Here is a 20,905-nt window from a genome sequence, read left to right as displayed (position 1 = left end):
TGCTCCAACAAATAATAACTCCTTTTAAAATCACTATAGTTCCACTGAAAGGACTCAATTTTAATTAATTAATTTATTTATTCTTTGGACTTCTAGCTTTTTACAAAAGGTCAAATAATAGTACAATCTTGAGATAGTCCAATATTAGTCAATTTGACTTTAAAATACTTTTTTAAGAACTTTTCTTGTTTATTATTGTAATTACTATTACCTTTTGCTACTTTAATGCCATGGATGTAGCGGTGATAGGTGATAGGTCCCAATAAGAAAGTTAAGCCCAAATCAACCGCATGAGAAGTGAAACTCTATTCTTTAGCATGTATACACCTAATCAACCAAGTTAAACCTAAGATTTCTTTATCTTTTGATTGATGAAGCAAGTGCAATGAATCCTTTGTGGTTGCAAATTCATTTAGATTTAGATTCTTCCTCTACTTTTCTAGTTGGCTGAATTATGTTTGGAATATCCTCTCTCAACAGGCTAACATTTGCAACTGCCTAATTATCCTTATTTATTTATTTCTTTTTTCCGTTTCCTTCACATTCTTTTACCATTGATTTAGGATAAAAATTTGACCACCTCGTCTTCTACGATTATAGCTCTTATGTGGACTCCTTGCATTCAAGATTATTTTTTCAATCCTGTTTAGAACTTGGCTATGCATACTGCTTGCATCTTCTTTGTTTATATTGAAAATGTGGTAGATAAGTGGAATCTCATCCTCTTCAAACTTCAATAGTTAAATCAGTAACATGTTTTTTATTTATAAAATAGCTAAAACAGTAAAAATTACTTTGATGCTATTTATGCTTTGTCTCCCTGCCACCATGCCCATATCACATTCATTAAAAAACATAGGACAAGTAAAAATAAAATAATAATAATAATAAGCAAGCATCTGTTTGCCATTGATAAATTGTCACCTAATAATTTATTCACTGAACTTGGTTACAATAAACAATATATATATATATATATATGTAGATGGTTGATGAGTTGGTATGCTGATGGAAGAGAGACAAGTGCCTTCATATTGTCAAGGGAAGATTTAGATCCAAATATAATTGCATTTAATTGAGTAATACAAAATATTTTCTACTTCTTACAATACAGAATTCGTCTGTATGCATATCAACAAGTGATATACATATATATACATACATATAAATATATATATCTATATATATATATATCTGTGTGTGTTTCCTTGTATATTACGTTTAAGCAAGCTGATATAGATTAAAATGTCCTTTACTTCTTCATTATTTTGATGTAGGTGGTGTCAACATTAGTGCACAACAAGCATATATTTTTAATGGAAATAAGATGCGTACCTAGGTGTTGGAGACACAAAAAATAACATCATAACAGAAATATTCATTTCCAAATTGAGAAGCAAGTTGCCTTCTTGAGTTTTGAAGTGGATGAGATTCTTTTTGTCTCCATTCTTCAGCAATATGTATTCAGAGTAGATGATGCCAAAGAAAGTAGGCAAATTTTAGATTGAATTTAATATTCAACAAGCTTTCTCCTTCTTTCTGTACAAAAATTAAACTAAAATGACATCTCACCATGCTCAATCTAATAGCTTTCCCTCTAAGCCACATCCATTTATTCCCAAATTTGATGAGGAATTGTTCAGACTTAGAGCTTCTGGATCTGCCTTTTCTTCTACCTCAACCTCAATAGCCTGCTAATTAAGCGGACTACAACCAGCAAGCTTAATGTCAAGAGAAGCATGAGAAATAGGCTGATCAAATTGTAGATGGATATCTCAGGTTATTGGATGTATGCAGTATAGTTAAGCATGCATCAGAGTATAATAATTGTGAGGATTTAGAACTAGTCATAAAAGAAATATAAAAAGGAAGCTTGTGAGCGTTATTACATTTGCATGGATTACAAATAAATTTTTTTGTTGATAAGACAGGTAAAGAAAATGAAGAAATTAAATGATCTAAAACTTTATTTGATGGATGACCCCAGGTGAAGATGCCAATCCTTGTAGGAAGTCTTGACACTATAAAAAGAGACAAATGATGGAGGAACATTAGAATGTGGAGGAGAAGGCCACTCATAGATACCTCCTTTATCTAGTTCTCGAAGCAGAGTCATTCCCATTGGTATATCCTTCACAATAAAACCAGTGGGTGAGAATTCAATTGTGGCATTATTATTATGGACAAGTTTAGAAACAAACACTGGATTCTGAGTCATTTTTGGCACACAGAGAACATTTAACAGTAGAAAAGATTTATTAGCAGCAGGAATATGAGCTGAACCAATATGAGTAATATGAGCTAAACCAATATGAGCATTACCATTGCCAACCATAATTGTATCAGTGTCATCATAGTCAGAATGAGCAGTTAGGTTGTGGAGATCATTGGTGACATAGTGATATGCACCTGAGTCAAGAAGCCAAGATGTTTAAGATGAGTTTTGGATAGGAATTGAGTGATCCTATTGACTTGAGTAATATTCTTGTGGCATTTTATTAATCTGAGGAGTGGGTAGAAGACTGCGTCAGGGGCTATAAGTCCACTGTTGCTTTAATTGTGGATAAAATCTAGTAGAGTGAACCTATTGACCACATAACTAATAGCACCCACGATAGCCACCAGAAGAAGAAAAAGAAGTAAGATTACGAGTGGAATGAAATTCGATACCAAATATTTTTCTGAGGATTGCAAGGGAGGGTGTTGTGTCCATTGTTTTTATTAGAAACATGAGCAATCATGGGAGAGTCTTCTAGAGTGTGAATATCATACTTGTGAATGTAGGCTTTATATTCTAGCAAACATTCATGAAGATCTTCAAATGAGATCTCAATATCCCTTGATCGCAAGGCAATAGAAATTTCTTTTAGATAAGGATTTAATCCATCGAGGACATCAATTGTTACCTATTCATCTTTGAGTGGTTCATTAAGCAAGGCTAACTCATCTACTGCTGCTTTAATTTCGAATGTATAAGTTATGATACTGCACAATCCTTGTGGTCGAACAAGCTTTTCTCAAAGTCTAATAATGCATGATCGAGCTTGGCATAGGTGAGACATAGTTTATTCCATAACTCACGTGATGTATTAGCTAAAGCTACCATGGATGCAAGGTCAGGAGACATGAAGCAAGGAAAGATCCAAATAGAAGCTGATCTTGTCGAGTCCAAAATAAATAGGGCAGGTTCGTAGATGGAGATGGACAAGGTAGAAAACCATTAACATAACTTGTAAGTGCATATCCATAAAGGATAGCATCCCACTATGCTTTCCATGTGAAGAAATTAATTAGAGTTAGACGAATCGGTGCCTATGTAGCAACATTTATGAATACTAGATTGGCAAAGTCATAGTTTTGAGTATCGGTTAAAAAAGAAGGAGCAGAGGAGATGGGTGTTTGTAAAGCCATATCAAAGAGAGAGAGAGAGAAAAAAAAAGGGGGGGGGGGCAAATATTGGATCAGGAAAACAAAGAACTCTATTAGAGTTTTAAATGCTCTGATACCATATGAAGAGTTGTTAATTGATCAGAAAAAGTTAACTTTATTGAATGAGAATAAACAAATAGTTATACATACGTAGAGTTGGTATGGATATCTATACAAGAGATTAATGATAAGAACTATTTACAATAGATATCAATAGAGAAACAAGATGCCATAACAGATTTCATAATTATAGATAGCCTTAAGTCAACTAATCTTTATCAGCCTTATCATAAATATAGAAGTCCACATAAGAACTTCAATCGATCATTCACAAAAGATGAGGTTGTGAAATGGTACTTTCAAGTGAGGTTAAGAAATTCTTATCCTCAAACAAAGTGGTTAAGAAGGCAATTCACAAGGTCATCAAGAATCTAAAGGAAATTAAAAACTGATGCACCTTCAATCCTCTCAACAAAGTCAATGAGACAGTTGCGATTGTTAACTTGCTGATAGAGATTGATCAAGAAATCACTCTTGTTGTTCTTGAATCATTGTTGCTGTTCATCTCCGAGACAAAGTCATAATCAAAGCCTAGTGCTTGGTCATTTATTTCTAACATAGTGCACCAAAAAAAAAAAAAAAAAAACAGAGGAAGAACGCAGAAGCTGCATTGTAGTTGCTCATCTGGCAAAAGATGAAGAAATCATATAACAACTTGAGGGTTGAGAATGCATAGAACCAGCTTGGAAAATTGGAGTTATGCATTTAAGATCTTAAAAGAGGTGTTGAAAGTCTTTTAAGATGTATGCTAAAAACCTGAGTTTCACTTCTTCACATTCTCAACCATTAGATATATAGTAAAAAGAATTATACAACCTCAGAATTAGATGTTTCATAGTTGTAAATGAATGAGATATACATGTATATTGTTTCCATGTACCAAATTAAAATACTTCTATTTTTTTTTTGTCCATAAATTTTGAATTTCTTCGATTACTTCGTTGTTTTTCATTAGACTTAAAAGCTGAAAAGTCTAATAAAAAGTTCAACATTAATGCTACCTGTATTTTGAGTTCACATACTAGACAATACAATTGAAGATGCAAATTGAAGCATTCGTATACCGAATTTAAAATGCTTTCTTTTTTTTTTTTTTTAGTCTATTACATTGTGCGACTATTTAATTACTTCAAAAAACAAAGGCTCAGGAAATTGGCGGCTTTGTTTATACTTGTGTACATGAATTATACCTGTAATTTGTTTTGGTATAAATTATATAAAGTACTTTTTTTTCTAAAAAATTTGCAACATTTAATCTATCTAGAGTTCTTTATAAAATGCTATAGCACACATAGACTGGGAGTTCATAATGTTTAATAGTACAAGCAACAAATGCGAAACTAAAACCGATATTTACTATGGTATGCCACCATTTATTACATAAAGGAGAATAAAAGATCCTCGAAAATCAATAAATATTAACAAAAGTTAAAAATTCCTAAAATTGGACTGTCTCAAGAGTACTAGTGCAAAATTATTTTACCTTTGTTCAGTTCTTAAAACAAGGGAAAGGTTTTTATATTTTAAAAAAGTTTGAGTCATATGGATAGAGGTAGATTGATTGGTGGATTACTAATGAGAACTTCATGTTAATGATTGATTAGCTAATAAGAATGAGTCATTTGATGAGCAACTTTTGTATTATGTCAACTGGTAAGGAACATTATTATAACATATAAAACATGTCTTTTACACGGAAAATAATAATTATCAATAAGTTGTGAGATCTATCAAGACTAACTCTCATTGTGGTTCAGCTAGCACAATAAAACTATGATCATACACACGATTTTATTAACAAAAGTAATCAAATTATGATCTAAATAATGAAACGCACAAGGTGGACTCAGCACAGATCGAACACATGCCTTCAATCTGGTCACAATCATAGTCATTTGCCCTTATAACATTCTATACATTTTGGACACTTTCTCAATATTTCAGGCCACCATATGGGGAGGCAGGCTGTATAGTACAGAATGGCACTGCCTCTTATATGTCTGGATCTTGATGGAGGCAATGCTACGTGCATCATAAATTTCGATATCGTCTTAATATGACAAGATGCAGATACTGTGGCGGCGAGATACAACATAAACATCAGTGTTTAATTATATCTAAATAAGGACCATGTTACTCTCATAAGTATTAAAGATGATAAGATTCCTCTTGTCTCCCTTACCTGTAATACATATAGAGTAGATGCCAGGGAAAAAATATGCAAATTCTAAAGTCCATAAAAAACACATCTGCAGGCACTATTCTTCTTGCCATAGTAGTAAAAAGAAATGGTATGTTACCATGTTTGCTCTAAAAGCTTACCTTCTAGGCCAAATCCAATCATTCCAAAATTAGATGAGCAACTATGTAAACTGAGGGCTTCTGAAGCTACCTCTTCATCTACATCAACCTCAATAAAATGCAAAATAAGTGGACTTGAAGATATGCTTGATTGTGTTGAAAGGTTGCTTTCACTACCAAATAACCAAAAAGCTTTTTCTCAAAAGTGGCATGAGAAATGGGTTGATCAAACCTTGGATGGATCTTTGAGAGCCTTGGAGTATGCAACATAGCTAAACATGCATTGTTGCAAACGAAGGAATCTACACAAGAACTTCAATCAATTATCCGAAGAAAAAGAGGTCGCAATATCGAGTTGTCAAGTGAGGTTGAGAAATTCTTAGCATCAAGGAAAGAGGTGAAGAAGTCAATTCACAAAGCTACTGAGCGACTAAAGGGTGTTGAAACTAATACCTTCAACAAGAACAATGAGACCATTGCAATTGTAAGCATGTTGAGGGAGGTTAAGGGAATCACTTTTGCCTTATTTGAATCATTGTTGTCCTTCATTTCAGAAGAAAAGTCACTATCAAAGCTCAGTGAATGGTCACTTATTTCCAACATAATACACCATAAAAGAGTCGAGGAAGAATCCCAATTGAATGATTTTCCAAGGGTGGAAACAATATTAAACCTTCTCATGAGTCCAAAAATGAAGAAATCTGATAGATTGGCTGTAGAGAATGCATAAGACCAGCTTGAAAATTTGGACTTGTGCATTCAAGATCTTCAAGATGGAGTTGAGAGTTTGTTTAGGCGTTTGATCAAAACTAGAGTTTCCCTTCTCAACATCTTCAGCCTTTAGTTACAAAGAAATTTTTTTGTAGATACAGCTGTTCATATTTGTATATCAAAGAGATATAAAACATGTATTAGTAGTTTTTTTAAAATACCAAATGAAATTACTTTTCACCATACAATTCTGCAATTTATTATTCCTCCTTAGTATTTAGATTTTTCTGCTTGACAATTAAAAGTTTATTATTTTCATTATGTTCTCCACATGATGCAAGTTTCCTTATTAAATTACAATTATACAAGAGATGGTGATGTATGAAGATAGTAATAATTGTTTGTTAATTCATTAATTTTGTAGTTTGATTCATTATAATATTTTTGTTCGACCAATTTTTGTTAAAAAGAGAATTAAATTGATGTTTGTTCCAGTTGTACCTTGGAGCTAGTTTCCCCATAGGTATTTATATGAAACTTCTTTACTATTTCATATAACCACGATAAAATATTTTCTTACCATCTAAGTAACCTATTTACCATAAAAAAAAAGTCACTTTAATTATCTTCTAGTAAACCTTTATACATTCCCCAAATATATCATTAATTATTCTAATTGCATATTTGTTTATTATTAATCAAACGAAAAAAAAAGTTTCTTAAGATATAAAATCTATATAATAAGTTTAAAGCTTCAGTGAAAAATAGGCATTTTATATATCATCAAGTGACCAAGAAGCAAGACTATGCCAATGCTAATTCCAATCATTCACTTTGTTGCTTATTTTTTGTCTATAAGTGGATTTTGGTTAAATACATTAGTTTGAAGGATTTCCCTGTTTACAAGGCTCATTTTTTTGTTTGTTTATTTATTTGTTTTTTATTTAGAAAAATACAAGGCTAGACGAATTATTGAGCCCCAGAGAAGCTGCACATTTTCCATTGTTGAATGCGTGTGTGAGATTGGAGCCAAGACCACCATGTGAGTTTTATTATTTAGATTAGACTTTGATTAGTTTTGTTGAGACAATTGGGATATTGACAGACCTATGTAGGATTTTTAAACAAAAAACACGGCAAAATGAAAAGGAAAGAAAAAGGAAGCGTGAACAGGTATGAAAACTTTTCTGCATTCATTCATGGATAGAACATATAAACACAAGCTTATAGAAATACTAAACCACCTAATTTTCACTAACTACAGTAATCATACTGCCAAAAGACAAGTCATACTTTGGCTACCTAATACAACAGTGTTTTAAGAAAAAAGGTGAATGTAAAGTAACTAAACATCAAAAAGCAACTAAGACAGCAACAAAAGTGTCATTACACTAACACTTCTCCTTGACATTTTTACTGGAAGCACTAAGATCATTTTTTAATGTTTCAAACGTATTTCTTGGCAATGCTTTTGTCAAAATATTAGTAAGCTGGACCTCAGACCTGCAATGAACCAACTTCACTTCACCATTTTTTTTAGCTTCCCTCACAATATGATATTTGACTGGAATATGCCTTGTTCTTTGATGCTGACTTGGATTTTCAGTAATGGAAATTGCAAACTTGTTGTCATAATATATAATGGTAGCTTCTTCTTGCCTCTCATTTAAATCAACAAGCAACTTCCTTAGCCATAAAGCTTGATTCGAAGCAGCTGTAGCAGCAATATATTCAGCTTCAACTGTAGATTGAGCAACTGAACTTTGTTTTTGTGAGCTCCATGAAATGGACCTAAACCAAGAGAACATAAGTACCCTGAAGTACTTTTTGAATCCTCCATGCTACCATCCCAATCACTATCAATATAACCTATCAACTTCCCTTCGTCTTGCTTCAAAAACCAAACAACTCAGTCTACAGTGCCTCTAATGTACCATATTTAGCTCTAAAATAGTGAATATGTGATGGAGCATGCATAAATCTAGAAAGTAAACTCACAAAAAACATAATGTTGAGTCTGGATGCACATAAATACAGCAAACTCCTTATAAGGCTTAGCAGTACCATCTTCGAGTTCAAATTTCTGATTGTAAACCATTGAAGTATCAACTGGATTACACTTCTCCGTGTTAAATTTTTTAAGTAGCTCCATACCATACTTCCTTTGGGATAAGAAAATGCAATGAATAGATTGATATATCTCCATGCCAAGAAAGTAGTTCATCACTCCTAAATCTGACATTTCAAACACTTTTTGCATTTCAGATTTAAACTCCATCACACTTTGTGAATCTCCTCCTGTAATAAGTAAGTCATCAACATATAGAGAAACAATTAATTTTTCATCAATTGAACCTGACTTCACGTACAATATAGGCTCATTCTCACTCCTTTTAAAACCCTTCTCACAAAGTGTGAGTCAATTCCGCTATACCAAGCTCCAGGAGCTTATTTTAGGCCACAAAGAGCTTTATGCAACTTATAAACTTTGTCTTCCTTTCCTTGAACAATAAAGCCTTCTAGTTGTTCAACGTACACTTTTTCTTGCAAGTAACCATTTAGAAATATAGATTTCACATCTAAATGGTAAACTTTCCAACCTTTTTTAGCAACAAAAGCTAGTAGAAATCTGATTGTCTCATGCCTTGCAACTGGTGCAAATGTATCTCCATAATCAATACCTGGTTGTTGTACATAACGCTTAACTACCAATCTTGCTTTATGCTTGTTTATTGTACCATCTGCATTGAGCTTGATCTTAAAGACCCACTTCACTCTAATTGCCTTTTTTCCTTGAGGTTTGTTCACCAATTCCTAAGTCTTGTTTTTGTTTATCATGCTAATTTTAGTTTCCATGGCCTCTCTCCATGTCTCAAACTGATTTGCATCATAGAAGGTAATTGGATCACCCAATGCTATGTTGTATCTCTCATATGCATCTGTCAATGGTCTTGTACCTCGGATGCATCTCTCATATACATCGATCAAGGTTATTATACCTCGAATGCATCTCTCATACATCAGTCAAGGGTATTGTACCTCGAATGCATCTCTCATATACATCGGTCAATGGCCTTGTACCTCGGATGCCAATATCATTTTCATATTTAAATCAGTCTCCTCCTAAATTTCATCTTGTTCTTGGATAAAATTCTCTTCTGAGGCTTGAGCTTCACTCTCTTCCCAATTCCAACAGTAGCTTCATCAACTTTAACATTCCTACTCACAATCAACTTGTTAGTTTTCAAATGATATACTTTGTACCATTTTATGTTGCTTAATAACCAACAAAAATTCACACATCAGCTTTCTGATCCAACTTGTCTCTTTTAATTTCAGGAATATGTGTATAACAAATGCTCCCAAATATCTTCAAATGCTTCATAGTAGGCTTGACTCCATACCATACCTCATATGGAGTCTTGAACTCCAATGCTTTTGTTGGTAGTTTATTTAGCAAATATACTGAGGTATTCACTGTTTCAGCCCAAAACTTCTTCGGTAATGGCTTGTCAAATAACAAGCATCTACACATCTCCATAATAATCCTATTCTTCCTCTCACTAATCCCATTTTGCTGAGGAGTATGTGGAAAAGTCAGCTGATGTTGAATTCCAGCTTTTTTTCATTGCAACTCAAACTTTTAAGCTGTATATTCAGTCCCATTATCTGATTTTATCACCTTGATGCTACACTTTGTTTGATTTTCAACCATGGCTTTAAAGCTGGTTAATACCTCAGCAACTTCAGATTTTTGTTTCAGAAAGTACACCCAACACATTCTAGAGAAATTGTCTATGAAGGTATAAAAGTACTTGCTACCATTGATAGAAATCTCACTCATAGGTCCACATACATCACTATGAATCAACTGAAGCTTTTTAGAGGCTTTCTAAGCACCTTTTGAAGGAAATGGCAGCCTTTGTTGCATACCAAGCTGACACACTTCATGCACTTCCTGATTTTTGCTAACAGTAAGCATATTCTCTATCAATTTCTTTTCATGCATTAGATTTAAGGAGTCATAGTTAAAATGACCAAGTTTTTTATGCCACAACTTAGATTCATCACTAGTTTTGGCATAAAAAAACATTATTTTGCTTCTTGTTCCACTCTACTACAAAGCTTTTATCTTTCATTCCAACATTTAGAATTTCACTTCCATGTTTATCATATATTGTGCAAGACTTATCTTGAAAATTCAAAGAATATCCATTTTCAAGCATTTTTCCCACACTCACATAGAGCACATTTAAAATGAGTTAAGTACCTATTGAAGTTTCCACAGCCACATCACCTTTGCCTTGAACTTGAATAAAGTCTCCATTTCCAATTTGGACTTTGGAAACAAAGCTTCTGTCCAAGCTTTTGAAGATATCAGCATCATGTGTCATATGTTGAGTGCAGCACTATCCACTAACCAAGCTTCTTCGCTGGCGTTCTCTACATAACATGTGACAACAAATAGCCATTCCACATGTTGCTATGCTTCATCAGCAACTTGTACCTGGTGTGCTTGTTGTATTGGTCCTCCTTTGTTTTTAAAAACTTTTTCAACATGTCCAAGTTGTTTGCAAGCTCTACATTGAACATTAGGCCTAAACTAGCAATATTTTTTAGAATGGTTATCCTTTTTGCAATGAGAGCACTTCACAAACTTCTTTCTTTCACCCTTTCTACTTGTACCAGCACCATGTCTTCCTTTGTCATTACTTCCTCAACCTTGCTGCTTCCTTTGGTTATTGTTTGCTAGAGCCTTGCCTTTTTGTAATGCTAGAAAAGCACTTTTTGAAGCCTCTTTTTCTTTGTTCAGTTGCTTGTAAAGCATTTACCAACTCTAACAAAGAAATCTGACTCAAGTCTCTTGACTCCTCCAAGGTTGAGATCTTTGCTTCAAACTTCTCCAGTAAGCTAACCAACAATTTCTTCACCACTCATCTGTCACTCAGCTCCTCTCCAAGAATTCTGATATGGTTTATTGCCTTCATGACTCCATTAATGAAGTCTTTCACCAACTCTGGAATGCTTCATTCTCAAAGTTTTGAACTCCCTCTTTAAGTTCAACACTTGCATCTATCTTATTCTTGCACTATCCTGGAACTCTTCTTTTAGCTTGTCCCAGACCTCTTTAGCTATAGTGCAGGCCATAATTCTAGTGAACATCACATCTGAAACACCAGCATATAAGGCAGATAATGCCTTAAACTTTTTAGCAACTTCCTCACTATGTTGCTTTATTTGAGCAATAGTGGGATTTGTTGTCAAAGGGGGAGGATTTCTATTGGTCTCTACAACTCCTCACAAGTCAAAAGCTTGAAGGTAAGCTTTCATCTTTATAGAACACATGTCATGATTTTCTCCAAAAAATATAGGAGGTGATGGAGCAGAAAAATGAGTTGAAGCCATTTAAGAAAGGAAGGAAAGGTAGAAGGAAGGTTTCTGTATTTTTTTTGCTATTTCACTCACAGCCCCACTAAGATCATTAGAGCTCTGATACCATTTGTAGGATTTTTAGACAAAAAAAGCGGCAAAACAAAAGGTAAGAAAAAGGAAGCTTGAACTGGTGTGAAAACTTTTCTGCATTCATTCATGGACATAACATATAAACACAAGCTTACAGAAATAATAAACCACCTAATTTTCACCTAACACTGCAGTATTCATACTGCCAAAAGACAAGCCATACTTTGCCTACCTAATACAACAGTATTTTAGCAAAAAGTTGAATGTAAAGTAACTATACATCAGGAAGCAACTAAGACAACAACAAAAGTGTCATTGCACTAACAACTTGCAATCTATATCTTAAACACATGTTGCACAAACACACTTTTGCTACAACAATTATTCATTAAGTAGCTCATTCTTATCCAGCTTAACTAGTGAAATTTAATTGCTTATTGCACAGCTCAATCTTTTACCTCTATTTTTAGGACTTTAAAAAGGTAAAGTCGCAAATGAAATAAAGATGATACATAGAATATATGTATCACTGTAAATATAACTTCAGACTTAAATTTGCAGCTGGCACAGCTAACTACGATTGCTAAATGAAAAGAGACATTTTTATTTTTTATTTTATTTTTCTATTTTTTATGTAAATGGTGTAGAAGATAGTTACAATATAGTATTTGGATGCAAAATACAAGTAGCATACATACATGTAGAAATTTGGCATTAAGACTTTCAGCTTTAAAGTATTGTCTAACCGACCTCCTCCTGACAAGATGTTTGTTTCCTTTCTTTTTCGCCACTTTGATTGGGTGAATTCATTTTACCTTTTTTTTTTTTCTCTGCTGGGGACGAGAGCCGAGTTTGCTAGTTGGATTATGTTGTCTCTGTGAGAGGGATAGTCAGGTGTTGTTCACATGCGCAATTCTTTTGAAGCCATGGAGGAAACTATTCGATCACTAAGCAGATGCACTGTTAGTGATTAAATGGAAATAAAGAAGAATTAAATGAAATTAAAATTCAATCCAGATAACTTTGCCTGAGCAATGAGACACACACACCCACTTACCGACACACACATACATACATATCTACATCTATACATATATATATATATATTTATTTATTTATAATATTCAGATGCACACAGAAAGAATTCAGTTTTGTAAGAAGCACATAATATTCTATATTACTCAATTAAATGCAAATGTATTTGAATCTAGATCTTTAAATTGTAATATGAAGGCAATGTCTCTCCTCCACCAGCATACCAACTCATCAACCATATATATATATATATATATATTATGTTAACTGAGTCTATTATTTATTAGGCCACGCACCATCTATCAATGACAAAAAGAGAAATCCTAAAGCTCATAACAATATTTATTATTAATTATTATTATTTTTTTCCAGGTAATCGGGCAAGTTTAAATAATTAGCATGATCGTTGTTGATGGAGCAGGCAAGATCAGCATAAACCACCATCTCTTGTATTTTAATAATTTAATAAGAAAACGTTGAATTTTGAGGCTTAAATTATTTGGTACCATTTAGTTGTCTCTATTTTTATTTTTAATACTTTTTTCAATTTGAATATTTTTTCTCAACTTGCTTAGTTAATTATTGGATATTCCCTTTAATTGTAGGCAGAGATATTAATTTTATCCTCAACTTCTAATTTATTAGAATAAAATATAAATGAAATGAAAACATACATTTTATCAACTTAAACTTTTTGAATAAGTGATAATTTAACTCAGTTATGCTTTCCACCAATCCATGTTGATGTGGATAGACAAAATTTAGAACATAATGATAACAGTAAAGGAAAAATAATATATAAAATTGCATAAATCGTATGGTGAAAAGTAATTTGATTTGGTATGTGAAAAAAAAACATCAGTACATGTTTATATCTCTTTGATATACAAGTATGAACATATACATCTCAAAAAATTTTCTATCTAGTGGTTGAGGATGTTGAGAAGGGAAACTCTGGTTTTGATCAAACGCCTAAACAGACTCTCAACTCCTTCTTCAAGATCTTGAATGCACAACTCTAAATTTGCAAGCTGGTTTTGTGCATTCTCTACGGCCAAGCTATCAGATTTCTTCATTTTTGGACTCACAAGAATGTTTAATGCTACGTCAACCTTAGCAAAATCATTCAATTGGGATTCTTCCCCGACTCTATTATGGAACATTATGTTGGAAATAAATGACCATCCACCGAGCTTTGATCGTGCCTTGGCTCCTGAAATGAAGGACAACAATGATTCGAATATGGCAAGAGTGATTCCTTGAACCTCCCTCAACATGCTTACGATTGCAATGGTCTCATTGTCCTTGTTGAAGGTATTGTTTGCAATACCCTTCAATTGCTCAATAGCCTTGTGAATTGCCTTCTTCACCACTTTCCTTGATGTTAAGAATTTCTTAACCTCACTTGACAACTCAATGTTACCACCTCTTTTTCTTCGGATAATTGATTGAAGTTCTTGTGTGGATTCCTTTGTTTGCAACAAGGCATCTTTAGCTATGTTGCATGCATCCAAGAGTCTCAGAGATCCATCCAAGATTTGATCAACCTGTTTCTCATGCTGCTCTTGGGATAAAGCCTTTTGGTTGTTTGGTAGTGAAAGCAACCTTTCAACACACTCAAGCAGATCTCCAAGTCCATTTAGTTTGCATCTTGTTGAGGTTGATGCTGATGAAGAGCTAGCATCAGAAGCCCTTAGCCTGTATAGTTGCTCATCGAATTCAGGAATGACTGGATGTGGCCTTGAAGGTAAGCTGTTGGAGCGAACATGGTAAGATGCCATTTTGTTTACTACCACAGGATGGAAAAGAGTGCTTGCAGATGAGTTTTCAATGGAGTTTACAATTTGCCTATATTTTCCCTTGCATCTACTCTATATATATTACAGGTAAGGGAGACAAGAGGAATCTCATCATCTTCAATACTTAATGAGAGTAACATGGTCCTTATTCAGATATAATTAAACATTTGTATTATGATGTTTATGCTGTGTCTCCCCACCACAATATCCGGATCTCATCATTTAAGGTGATATCAAAATTTATAATGCACGAGTGGCATTGACACCATCAAGATCCAAACAAGGAAGAGGCAGTGCCATTCTGTATTATGCAGCCTGCCCCCCCATATGGTGATGATGAAATATCAAGAAAGTGTCCAGAATGTATAGAAAATTATAAACCAGATGAATATGACTGTTAGAAGAGGAGCACGTTTTCCATAATTGAAGGCATATGTGTGAACTGTGCTGAGTCCACCATGTGAATTTCATTATCTAGATCAGCATTTGGTTAAGTTGCTAATAAACCGTGTGTGTGATCATATTTTCATTGTGTTTGCTGAGTCCACAATTGGAATTAGTCTTGACAGATCTCACATCTAGTTGATATTAATGATTTTCCGTGCATGTAAAACACATGTTGTAAATATTACAAAACTGGTTTTCCATTCTAGTTGACAAAAAAAAGTAACTTTCTCATCAAATGGCTCAGTCTATTTGACCTGTTAGACCTTCAGCTCTCATTTATAATCTTCTCAATCACTATAACTCCATAAAAGTATTTTTTTTTTTTTTAAAATACAAAGTAAGAAAAAAAATAAAAATTAAAAATTAAAAAAATCCCCCGGTTTTTAAGAATTCAACAAAGGTAAAACTAATTTGGTACTCGTGAGGGAGTCCAATTTTATAAAATTTGACATCTGTTAATTTCATTTTTTCTTCTTCTTTGGTTCGACAACTTCTTAAGCCAAAACTGATGGCGTATCATATTACAATTAAGCATTAAGAAATCTAGTCTATGTATGACAGCTAAAGGAAAAGATAAACAAAGTGTTGCAAATTTTGTTGAGAAGTATTATATAGTATCCGAAATTAATATACAAGTGTAATTCACGTGCATGAATATGGACAGCTAATTTCCTAAGTTTTTCTTCTGTGACAAAATTTTGGATTCCTATTATGCTGCATCATGATTCTCAACTGCTAGTAGTTGGGAATGTTGAGAAGGGAAACTCTGTTCTTGATCAAAACTTTCAAAAGTTTTTAATGTCCTTCTAGATCTTCTAGGCACATCTCCAAATTTTCTGGGAGGTTTTGGGCATTCACCAAGTGCTTGTTACACTTGCTTATTTTTTACCCAACAATTAATTGTAATGCTGCAGTGGCCTTTGAAAACTCATTATTTTTTCTTTCATCTTCCTCGGATTTTACTCCTTTCTGGTGCAACAACTTAGAGACTACTGACCACCCCTGAGTCTTTGAGTGCTTCTCACCTGAAATCAAGAACAGCAATTATTTGAACACTTCCGCTGTAAAAGTTACATGGTAAAACTTACTTGGTACTCTTGTCAACTGAATAAAGATGGAATGTAGATTCAGACTCGAATTTGCAGCTAGCACAGTTAAGCATTAAGAGTAACTTTTAAATATTATTGCTAAAGGATAAGACAGACACTTATTCGTGTAAATTGTGTAGAAAATATTTTTATAGTATTTGGAGGCTCTATACAAGTTGCATTCATGTTGAAATTTTGTACTAGACCTTTCAGCTCTAAAATTTAATGGAAATGAAGCTAAGTAATTGATAAATTGCACAACGTATGGATCGAAAAAAAAAAAAAAAAAAAAAAAAAAGTATTTTAATTTGGTATGTGAGAACATATACATGTATATCTCGTTCATTTACAACTATGAAACATCTAATTCTCAGGCAGTATCATTCTTTTCTACTAGCTAATGGTTGAGGATGTTGAGAAGTGAAACTCTGTTTTTTAACATACGTCTGAAAAGACTTTCGACACCTTCTTCAAGATCTTGAATGCATAGATCCATTTTTCCAAGCTGGTTCTGTGCATTCTCTACACTCAAGCTGTCAGAAGATTTCTTCATCTTCTGACAGATGAGCAAGTGCAATGCAGCTTCTGCATTTGCAAATTCGTTTGATTTAGATTCTTCCTCCATTCTTTTGGGCTGCAATATGTTGGAAATAAATGACCAACCACTATGCTTTGGTCCTGACTTTGGCTCGGAGAAAAACAACACCAATGATTCAAGAACACCAAGAGTGATTGCTTCAGCCTCTCTCAACAGGTTAACAATCGCAACTGTCTCAACGTCCTTGTTGAGGGGATTGAATGTGCATTTGTTTTCCTTTTCCTTGAGATTCTTGATGGCCTTGTTAATTGCCTTCTTGACCACTTTCCTCGAGGATAAGAATTTATTAACCTCAATCGAAAGTACCATTTCACCACCTCGTCTTCTGCGAATGATTGATTGAAGTTTTTGTGTGGATTCCTTTGTTTGTGACAAGGCATCCTTAACTATGCTGCATATATCCAAGAGTTTGAGAGATCCATCTACTATCTGATCAACCCATTTCTCATGCTTCTCTAGAGATAAAGCTTGCTGGTTGAGTGGTAGCAAAAGCAGCTTATCAACGCAATCATGCAGATTTCGAAGTCCGCTTAGTTTGCAGGCCATTGAGGTTGACGTAGAAGAAAAGGCAGATCCAGATGCTCTCAATCTGCATAATTGCTCATTGAATTCAGGAACAAGTGGATGTGGCCTAGAGGGAAAGCTATTAGACCGAACATGGTAAGCTGCCATTTTAGTTTAATTTTGGTATAGAAAGAAGGAGAAAGCTTGTTGAATATTGAATTCAGTCTAGAATTTGTCTGCTTTGTTTGACATCATCTACTCTGAATATATATTGCCGAAGAATGGAGACAAGCAGAATCTCATCCACTTCAAAACTCAATGAGGGTAACATGCTTTTCGATTTGGAAATGAACATTTCTATTATGATGTTTATTTTTTGTCTCCCCAACACCAGGTATGCATCTTATTTCCATTAAAATTTGGTTGCTTGCTGTGCACGAGTGACGTTGACGCCAGAAGTAAATGGAAATTCAATCCAGATCTGCTTGCCTGAACATAATATACAAGGACACAAATATATATATATATATATATGTATTTATATATCATACCAGTTGTTCATATGCTTGCAAACAGAATTCTGTTCTGTAAGAAGCACAGAGCATTTTATATTACTCAATTAAACGCAATTGTATTTGGATCTAAATCTTTCAATGGTAATGTCTCTTCTCCACCAGCATACCAACGCATCAACCACATTAATATTTTATTTATGTTAACCGAGTTCAGTACGCTATTATTTATTAGGCCACCAATTATTATTATTGATTAAATTTTTTCCAAGCAATCGTGCAATTAACCCTTTTTAATAATTAGCATGATTGTTGTTGATGGACAGGAAAGATTTGCATATACCACCATCTCTTGTATTTTAATAATTTAATAAGAAAAAGTTGAATCTTGAGGCTTGTATCATTTGTTTCCATTCTGTTGTCTCTATTTTTATTTTTATTTTTTACTTCTCTTTTGTTAATCTGGGAGTCTTTTTCTCTACTTGCTTAGTTAATTATTTGATTTTTCCTTTAATTGTAGACGGAGAAATTAGTTTTATCTCATCCAATGGTAAATCTTCAGAGGTTAATAATTCAAGTGTTCATTCCCAATTTCCAAACTTGCTGTTCTGCTTTCCACCAATCCAATTGGTTTGAATGGGCAAAACTTAGAACATAAAAGGTAAACATAAAAGGTAACTGTAAAATTTTAATTGATGATTCAGCTAAAAAATTTGAACGCAAAGGAAGAATAATAAAATTGCAGAAATTGTATGGTGAAAAGCAATTTTATTAGGTATTTGAAAATAAATATCAATGGTATACAAGTATTTACAGCTACATCTACAAAAATTTGTTTTTTCTATCTAGTGGTTGAGGATGTTGAGAAGAGAAACTCTGATTTTGATCAAATGCCTAAACAGACTCTCAAGTCCTTCTTCAAGATCTTGAATGCACAATTCCAAGTTTTCAAGCTGGTTTTGTGCATTCCTTACAGCCAAACTATCAGATTTCTTCATTTTTGGACTCATGAGAAGGTTTAGAGTTGCATCCATGCTTGCAAAATCATTCAATTGAGATTCTTCCTCTACTTTATTGTGGCGCATGATGTTGGAAATAAATGACCATCCACCAAGCTTTGATCGTGACTTAGCTCCTGAGATGAAGGACAAAAATGATTCAAATATGACAAGAATGACTCCTTGAACCTCCCACAACATGCAAACAATTGCAGTAGTCTCATTGTCCTTGTTAAAGGTGTTGTTTTCGATACCCTTCAATTGCTCATTAGCCTTGTGAATAGCCTTCTTCACCACTTTCCTTGAGGTCAAACATTTCTTAACCGTGCTTGACAACTCAATGTTGCCACCTCTTTTCCTTCGGATAATTGATTGAAGTTCTTGTGTGGATTCTTTTGTTTGCAACAAGGCATCTTTAGCTATGTTGCATACATCCAAGATTCTTAGAGATCCATCCAAGATTTGATCAACCTGTTTCTCATGCTGCTCTTGAGAAAAAGCTTTTTGGTTGTTTGGTAGTGAAAGCAACCTTTCAACATAATCAAGCAGATCTTCAAGTTCACTTAATTTGCATCTTATTGAGGTTGATGTAGATGAAGAGGTAGTTTCAGAAGCCCTCAGTCTGCATAGTAGCTGATCAAATTCAGGAATGACTGGATGTAGCCTGGAAGGCAAGCTGTTGGAGCGAACATGGTAAGATGCCATTTTGTTTCCTATGCAGGATGGAGAAGTAATTGCTGGTGAGTATTCAATGGAGTTTAGAATTTTGCTATATTTGCCCTGGCATTTACTCTATATATACTACGGGCAAGGGAGACAAGAGGAATCTCATCCTCTTCAACACTTAATGAGAGTAACATAGTTCTTATTTAGATATAATTAAACACTACTATTATGATGTTTATGCTGTGTCTCCCCACCATAATATCCGCATCTAATCATTTTTGTAATGCACAAGTGGCATTGACAGCATCAAGATCTAGTCAAAGAAGAAGCATTGCCATTCTGTACTATGCAGCCTGCTTCCCCATATGTTGGCATGAAATACTGAGAAAGTGTCCAAGAAGTAGAGAAATTCATAAGGCCAGAGGAATATGACTGTGATCAATGCAGCACATCTTCCATAATTGAAGGCATGTGTATGATCTGTGCTGAGTCCACCATGTGTGTTTCGTTAGTTAGATCAGCGTTGATTAATTTTGCTAATCCAACCGTGTGTATTATCGGAGTTTCTTTGTGCTAGTTGAGTCCACTATGGAAATTAATCTTGACAGATCTCACATTTAGTTGATAATATGATTTTCCCTGTAAAACGTATGTGCAAATTATAATCACGATATTCCTTATCAGTTGACAAAAACACAAGTTAAAAACATATGTGCAAATTATAATAAAGATATTCCTTACCAGTTAACAAAGACACAAGTTACTCATCAAATGACTCATTTTTATCTTATCATAGCGACCCCTGTCCTTCTCCTTAGTTTCTAAACTATCAGAATCGTGGGACATCAAAAGTGGGAAGTTTATTGTTGGTTTTTATTCCTCACTCTCGTATAGGTGAACTTGGTTCTTACTCATCAAATGACTCATTTTTATCTTATCAATCATTGACCTTCTCTTCTCATTTAATAATCTCTCCAAACATCCAAATAACTTGATTTTTTCTGGCACCAGTACCCTTGAGGCAGTCCAATTCTAGTAAATTTTACAATCTATTGATTTTTCTTGATCTTTAAGTTTCTTTTATTTTTCTCCATGTATATACGGGGTGCTAATTAGTTCTGCCAAAAATGGTGGCATGGCATAGTAAGTATCATTTTCATTCTTAAATAGCTATATGTGATTGCGAAAAAAAAGAGAAATAAAATGTTGGAAATTTTGTGGAGAATTTTATATATAGTATCCAAAGCCAAAATACAAGTATAATCCATGTACACGGCTATGAACACTTAATTTC

The 20,905-nt window shown here is 33.8% G+C and overlaps 3 protein-coding genes across 3 annotated transcripts; all 3 read right to left on the bottom strand.

Annotated features, from left to right (window-relative positions):
- Positions 1-13,922: 13,922 nt before the first annotated feature.
- LOC107427260 (uncharacterized) lies at positions 13,923-14,780 on the bottom strand. Its single transcript, XM_016037638.3, has one exon. The coding sequence runs from the start codon at positions 14,778-14,780 to the stop codon at positions 13,923-13,925; it is 858 nt and encodes a 285-aa protein (XP_015893124.2).
- Positions 14,781-16,130: 1,350 nt separating this feature from the next.
- Positions 16,131-17,603, bottom strand: LOC107427258 (uncharacterized). Its single transcript, XM_016037636.3, has 2 exons — positions 16,778-17,603; positions 16,131-16,270 (listed from the first exon to the last, which is right to left on the bottom strand). The coding sequence occupies exons 1-2, from the start codon at positions 17,601-17,603 to the stop codon at positions 16,131-16,133; spliced, it is 966 nt and encodes a 321-aa protein (XP_015893122.3).
- A 1,189-nt stretch (positions 17,604-18,792) lies between these two features.
- LOC107427257 (uncharacterized) lies at positions 18,793-19,650 on the bottom strand. The gene has a single exon (XM_016037635.3). It carries the CDS (start codon positions 19,648-19,650, stop codon positions 18,793-18,795), a length of 858 nt encoding a protein of 285 aa, XP_015893121.3.
- Between the last annotated feature and the right edge of the window lie 1,255 nt (positions 19,651-20,905).

Source organism: Ziziphus jujuba, chromosome 9, assembly GCF_031755915.1.
Source record: "Ziziphus jujuba cultivar Dongzao chromosome 9, ASM3175591v1".
NCBI lineage: Eukaryota > Viridiplantae > Streptophyta > Magnoliopsida > Rosales > Rhamnaceae > Ziziphus > Ziziphus jujuba.
This window is presented reverse-complemented; position numbering and strand designations above follow the sequence as displayed.